Source organism: Poecilia formosa, unplaced genomic scaffold, assembly GCF_000485575.1.
Source record: "Poecilia formosa unplaced genomic scaffold, Poecilia_formosa-5.1.2 Scaffold56, whole genome shotgun sequence".
Taxonomy (NCBI): Eukaryota; Metazoa; Chordata; class Actinopteri; order Cyprinodontiformes; family Poeciliidae; genus Poecilia; species Poecilia formosa.
The window spans coordinates 2,188,373-2,195,580 of record NW_006799995.1 but is presented as its reverse complement, the minus strand read 5'-3'; the positions used below and the strand labels follow the sequence as shown (position 1 = coordinate 2,195,580).

The 7,208-nt window shown below is 35.2% G+C and overlaps 1 protein-coding gene across 2 annotated transcripts; it reads right to left on the bottom strand.

The window, feature by feature from the left end:
• Positions 1–166: 166 nt before the first annotated feature.
• rer1 (retention in endoplasmic reticulum sorting receptor 1) lies at positions 167–6,846 on the bottom strand. Of its 2 annotated transcripts, none has more exons than XM_016672186.1 (7): positions 4,757–4,838; positions 4,562–4,666; positions 4,163–4,259; positions 3,843–3,921; positions 2,520–2,655; positions 1,971–2,025; positions 167–690 (listed from the first exon to the last, which is right to left on the bottom strand). In XM_016672186.1, exons 1-7 carry the CDS (start codon positions 4,835–4,837, stop codon positions 680–682), a joined length of 564 nt encoding a protein of 187 aa, XP_016527672.1. In that variant the 5' UTR covers position 4,838; the 3' UTR covers positions 167–679. The 2 variants fall into 2 exon arrangements, with proteins under 2 accessions (XP_016527672.1, XP_007553464.1); XM_007553402.2 differs by adding an exon at positions 6,740–6,846 and having other exon boundaries at positions 172–2,025.
• Positions 6,847–7,208: the final 362 nt, after the last annotated feature.

Sequence of the window (7,208 nt, the reverse complement as noted above, 5' to 3'; positions counted from 1 at the left end):
AATATATATATATATATATATATATATTTAGTTGAATGAAACAACTTTTCACTTATATCACGTGTTAAGATGTATATTTTTTAAGAATTTTACTACAAACATTCTCAGAATTCCTTCATATTAAAATATTTTACCCAAACCCATTCAAATTATGGAGCCAAGACACTTTTGTACTGTTCCGAAGGGACACAGCCTCTTTAATAGCATTTGGAGTGGGAAAAAAAAAAAATTACACTTTCATTTTTAAAATCAAGTTGTTTTTTTTACTGTAGCACAAGAAAATAACATGCAATCCATGAAAAACATTAAATTCAGCTCAGGAACCCAATTAACCAGTTTGTCCTTCATCAGTTTCAGGTGAAACAGATTTTCATATGGGGAAATAACAAGGTGGATGAATGAAAAAGAAAAGATTTCAAAACAAAAATTATATTTTAAAATATATATATACTGTATATACACAAATCCAGACAACCCTTTGAAACACAAACTTTTTTTTTTTTTTTACAGGAAAAATGTTTTGATCCCTTACTACATACAGTGTAGATCAGTTTAGTATTGACAGATTCCCAGCACTTTGTTAGGAAAGGAAAAAAAAAATCAAAAGGTTCATAGAAAAAATGTATGATCGCCACCAACTTCATCCATTTGTTTTAATAAAGGGTGTCAATCAGTTGTCCTATGTTTCCTCTGCAAAAGAAAGAGAACAACAGTTTGCTTGGAATGACTGTTCGTAGCTTTTTTTTTTTTTTTAAAGGTAACGCAGATCATAAAGGACAACAACGGCTAGTCTACAAAATCTAAGTCAAACTCCATTTTTGGAGCACATGGGGAAAATGCTCCAAAGAGAAACTGCCTTCCGGAAATTATTTACTTCAATTTTAACTCAGACGGCTGATGTGCTATAGAAACTAATACTGGTTGTGCACTTTTGAGAGAACATGGTTTGGAATATCATTATGCGGAATAAGTCCGACACTATGCAAATTTCTGAAATTTCCAATTTGAGGCTTAATGTTGCAAACAGAAACATAAATTTGAGAGTGGATTCACGGTAGCAGACTACAGGAGAATAAAGATCAGTAACACCGTCCACGAGATATGCATTCATAAATGTTGAGTGGGCTGTCTGAAAATGAGTAAAATAATATTATATCTAAATACTTAGCCTATGCAACAGTTAAATTATACTAAATAGGAAAAAAACAAAAAAAACATGTACCAACTTAAAACCAAAACAGCCACTCAGAAATCACACTGAATTAATTTGAAGTGAGACATTCACACATTTATCTTTTTTTCTGCCCATCATGAATGCATATTCAGATGAAGTGTCACTAAAAACTCCTAGGCAACTTCATTTAGTATTTGTCCAACACACTTAGCAGAGCAGCAGATACTGAGATCCAGAACATTTATTAAGATTTTTTTTAATCAAATTTCATACCTAATCACATTCTTTTGCAAACAAATTTAACTGATTAATAATATACCACTTAATGTGTTACAAATAAGTTGGGACAGCATATGAATTAAAAGTTGGCGGACTAAGATGGGGAGATAATGCGGCACTGAAAGATCCAAAAGTTTGAAAAATTACTGTAATGTCAATTTAGATTAGCTTCTACTTGATGAATATTTACTCATCTGGCAGAACTAAGTTTTAAGTACTGCTAAAAAAAAACATATTTTTTAACAAAAGACATTTTGGGTAAGCGACTATTTTTGATCCGTGCTGCTCATACCTCCATCCAACACTGTCAATTATGGATCCAAGCTTAAGATTTTTTATTGTTTTTTTTATTATTATGTTTCAATGTTACTGTCCAGCTTACAAAAAAAAAAAGAAAAAATAATCTCTAATCTTCATCACTCCCTTCTAGCTGTGATGACTGCGTTTCAAATGAGACTGAGGCGAAGGGTAAGTTGGAGTTCTTAACTAGCAAAAGTTTTCCCTGTGTCTTCCTTGCCTTTATATGTCCTCTTCCCGTGTGTGAAGGGTAGGTATCTGTACTTGATCATATGCTGCAGAGAAAAGGGCAAAGAAAGAGAATTAGAGACAGGTAGGTTCTGATTAAATGTTTTCATGTCACATAAAAATGGAGGTGCATACTTTTTGTCAAACAAAGCAATAATTAATCTAAACATAATATACTCCAATATTTTAAAAGATCCTGTGCACAAGAAGAGCTGTAAAATAATATTGTCTGTAATGTTAAAGAATCAATACTGTGGTTTTTTCAAGACAGTTAACTTTACTGAGGTTAAAAATTTATATGTTTTGCTTTTTTAAAAATTTACAAATATATTTTTCTGCTTTTATGTTCAACAGAGGTCTGTGTTGTTCAGCTATAATGTCCTTCTCAGCCATACAAAATATTTTCTGCCCAGCCCACAAAACCCTTACAATTGACTAAGGTTATCTTTGTTTCTGTCATTTCAAATGTTAATTTCATCCGTTAGCCCAAACAAGCAACTGTAACAATTTCATACTCTTTGTTTTTCCAGCTGTGGTTTACCTTAATCTGCCTCTTCATGGTGATGCAAAACAGCATGATGAAGTACATTACGAGTATTGGCCAGAACACTGGAACGTTGAAGGCATCGAAAAACGTGCAAATCATGGCGATGACGATGCCTTTTGTTGCAGAGTGCCTGTCACAAAAATCATCAGAGGAAGAGAAGACTTTTGTAAGTTTATAATAGTTAAATTTTTAAATTTCTAACATTAAGACAGTGTTGCGGAAAATTTTATTCAAGGTAATATGTTTTTATTAATTTGACGATCATGTCATGACATATTATTTTTATGCTTACAAACTTGTACCAAATTAATCTTTCTGAGCTTCACACTAAAGCTAAGCTGTTACAGAGATGACGTTCTCTGCAGCTGTTAGGGAACCAGACTGTCTCTCATATGTTTATGATTCTCTGTTCAGAACATATGGTGGTGAAGAACACGGCAGGTGCATAGATACAGGTGGAGCGGAGACTCATGCAAAAGCTGCTGAAGCTTAGAGCAAGTTTCACTTTACAACAAACCTAATCAGGATATGAACAGAATGCTTTTAAAACTCTGAAGTTTAAAGCACACCATGTGTGGTGGCTAAAGGATAATTCAAATCATTAATTAAGAACAGTATGCTACCAATCTAATCTTAATGAGAAAAATCTTATATGCTTCAATCATGATTTTTTTTCCACCAAAGCAGTTCCAGTGTTTAACCAGGGGTGGCAGTATGGATAGTTCTTCACTGATTCTATAAGAAAACCAGACTAATTTTCCAAAACTTAAGAGTAAAATTGGAGGGATTGCATCACATGTCAATCAGTAAGTGTGTCGCACAGTTTAATCACACAAATCAAATAATTTATCTCTGTATCTATGCCATGTTGCCAGCCCAGTTAACATGCACTGTGTGTCACTTTCTTCTTAATTGACACTGCTGATCAGTACCAGCAGTGTTGAGAGTTAAACAGGTTTAGAGGAAGATTTACTAACTCCCCTCGATGTTTAAAGCCTGAAGACATTTGAGAACTTAGATAGAAACGGCTTTTATAGGCAAAAATATTATGGAGGGGATGCGCCAGTAGAGTTGCTGCATGTGATTCCAAGTCATAACATACTTGTTTCTCTCTTAAATATACTATTGAAATTAGTTTTGTAGCGTCTAAATTATTCATGTTCAAGTTTCACTCGTTTCTTCTGTCATCATGTTCCTCCAAACAGATTTTGTGTGATTAAATCTGTTGCCACACAGATAATTCTAAAATAAAACGTGATTTGCCCATCCCTGTTGAGCAATCACAGCACAAAGCCAGACCTAGAGCTGAACTCTTACCAGAATTTAAATTCAGGCAACCTCCTGATGAAAGGGCGGAACTCCTCGTTCTGCTTGGTTGGAAGGGATGGGCCCTCATCTACAAGAGAAATAAGTTACACTCTGCTTTCCAAGGGCTTTAACAAGGATCCAAAACAACAAACAGCATATAGAAAGGGTCTTTGTGGCACTTATTGATACTGAAACCAATTTTACAATAAATTTAAATCACATTGGAAAGTAGCAAAAAGTCGATATTGAATAAACTTAGCAGATACTTTGTTGTTTAGTACAAAAGCACACAACACAACAAAATGTTATGAATATAAGGGTCCACTTGCCTTCATCAAGTAAAGAAGGATCCACTTTTGGCGACAGAAATGCAATGAACAGGTTGAGGTGGTAGATTCCCAAAGCGTAAGTTACTATATACCACCCCTGGAAAGCAACACAAGAACAAAACATAAAAAACTCCCAGAAAGACAGAAAATGTGTTAATCAAATGTACCCCAACCGATGATCACTGGACGCACAGGAGAAATAGATTCTCATAGCTGTTTTTTGCAATCAAGGTTTTGTCAAGGTGAATCTGGATTTTGAAAGTATTTTAAAAAAAATATACAAGTAAAAGTTCCAAAAAAGTTTTAATGGTAATACATATGTGTATGGAAATAGGAGTTCCTTTTAATCAACACGATATGCACATTCTGATTTTGGGAGAAAACAGGGATAATAATCACCTGTAGTATGTACACTCTGATCATGTAGATTGCAGTAAGTAGTAGAGTGAGCGCCCACCGCACCGCATAGAAGGGTGTTGACTTGTCAAGCCATGTCTGATAGACCTGTTGAAAATTGAAGGAATTTTTGTCAGCAAATATTAACAATGCCGCTAAGTTAATATCAGTGACGTGTGTGAACTAAATGATAGTCACCGTTCCAACCCCAGTGAAAAAGGCAGCAACTACAGATGGTTTCCCATGGATTGATTCTCCAACACTGTCCCCTTCTGACATCCTGCCATAAACCAGAAAAACATTTTCATTATTGGAGGTATTGGTGATTCATATGAATACTACTGGTCTCATAGCAACCTCAAAAACAGCTTTTCATTTGCTCTTGCATGCTGCAGGTTTGATAATTGTTGAAAATGTAAACTTACCTACATAATAATTATTTAACTTTTTTTTTGTTCCAGTTAATAATACTGTTGAAGTTTGCTCTAGCAAAATGGAAGTTTGATTTACCTTCAGAGGAGCTGAATTTTATAAATAACCTAGCATTAAGTTTTCAATTAAAATCTCACTTTGATACATCATCAAGTGACTGATTAGCTCACACAAAGTCCAGTTTCTATTGGCAAATGAAATTTAACTATCATGGTGTATGTCGCATAAAAAAAGAGATGCAGCAGACTACATCTGTAGTTTTTTAAAATTAAAAATATACTCAACAATAAAGAACATGATCTTTCGGCTGAACCAAACAACTATTCCATGTCGTTCACATTTGGTGATATTAGGTCACAAGTTTCAATATAAACTGAGAGGCATAAATTACCCCAGAATTTCATCTTTTAAAACAGTGTTTCCCAACCCTGGTCCTAAAGGCACACTGCCCTGCATGTTTTAGGTATTTCCTTCCTTCAGCCCAGCTGATTTCAATGGATGACTGATTAACAGCCGTTTTCTGAACTACAGTCAGTTGAATCTGGCACATTAAAGCAGGGAAACCTCTAAAACATGTAGGACAGTGGGCCTTGAGGACCAGGGTTGGGAAACACTGTTTTAAAACACATGATTTTAGTGTGGTCTGAAGGTACTTTTAATGCTCACTCAGAATAAATTGTTTCTTTGACATACAACTCCTGTGAAGAGTTTGTTAACATTCCCATTATAAGTACTTGTAACCAATTCCTTGAGAGTTTAAAGTTTAGCAATAGACAGACATGTGGGAGAGACTAGATTGTGAAATGCGATCTTCCATGTCTAACAAATACGACTTAAAGAAAAATCTTTAGTATTACCATGGGTTTATAGATGGATACTAAAAAACGTAATCAGGAAATTAATCGACTGATAAATGGAGAATGACTTCTGTTGCTAGTGCTAGTTACCAGTTCTACCTTACTGAAGCTTACGTTTACGTAGTATATTGTTTACTAATATCAAGAGAGAAGTATTTTCAGAGCAACTAAAGAATATATTATTTTAACTAATATATTTTAACATTAACATACAAGCTGATTTGAAAAACCGTGGGAAACTGTTCCTGGTTGTGGCTAGCAAAGATTTGTTTAAATACAAGCTAACCAGCGCTGGGTTTTGTCGATGTAAACAGATTCACAGGGAATGTACATCGAATAAGTGTGAATGACATTTCATTTGTGACATAAATCTGAAACAGCTTAAAGCTTAGCTTAAAAATTAGCTCTAGAAATAGCTAACTAGACATGTAAATGTACGTTACCCTTTGGTCCAAATTTTTGCCGGTATGGGTTATGTAGTTCTTGTAAGAGACTACGCTACATACAATCGTTCAGAAAGCAACGTCATCTACCTACATTTCCCACAATTCCTAAGCAAAGGTGATTGCAGCACCTCGAAAGTACGTGTAGTTCATCACAGCTTCTTGTTTCGTGGTGGGAGCCTGTTAAAAGACTACTAAGAACTACAAATACCAGCAGTGAATGTGAAAACTGGACAACTCACTTCCTGTGATCCGTTTCTACGTTACCAGCGGTTCCGAAGCTAGTTTTTTTTAGCATGTTTAGAAAAGCAGTTTTCTCTATTGAACACGTTTATGTCCAAATAATAACGAAACATTTTTACGTCTGAACAGCATATGTATTCCACCTTACTGTGGCTCGGTGGTGCTGGCAATTATAACGAAAAACAACAATGACAGTAATTTCTTACCTGATATGGCCTCTGAGTCACTACCCGGCTCTACCTAGCTAGCTACACTAGCCACTTCTCGTGTGAACACGTCAGTACTTCCGCGAACAAGAGGGCATTCAAGTATGGCAGGCCATTATAACATATAATCACCGACTTCAACGCTCATTCATACTTTCTACACCGCCTGTCGCCCAATGACTGCTGGAAAAGGACACCAGCACCCCGCGACGCCGCAAGGACGAGGGGCTATAGATGATTGATGGAAGGATTCATATCTACTGGTGAAACTTTTTCCTGGTCTATCTTCTTCCACCTAGTCCTATCACCCACAAAATGACCACTAAGTTATTAGTATTTAACTTGCATTAAATTATTTAACTTATATAATGTTAAATAACTTGTATCTAACTTGTAAAATACAGGTTAAAAACTCAAATATACTTGTCGCCTAACTTAAAGAAGGAATCTTAATTTGCTTCATTCATTT

Bases quoted from the DNA above. Each gene is read 5' to 3' on its own strand.
- rer1 (XM_007553402.2), bottom strand. From the start codon at position 4,837: ATGTCAGAAGGGGACAGTGTTGGAGAATCAATCCATGGGAAACCATCT. The intron at 4,260-4,561 runs GTGATTATTATC...GTTGCTTTCCAG, and splicing joins TCAGAGTGTACATACTACAG to GGGTGGTATATAGTAACTTA. The intron at 2,656-3,842 runs GTAAGAGTTCAG...TTTTTGTGACAG, and splicing joins TTGCCTGAATTTAAATTCTG to GCACTCTGCAACAAAAGGCA.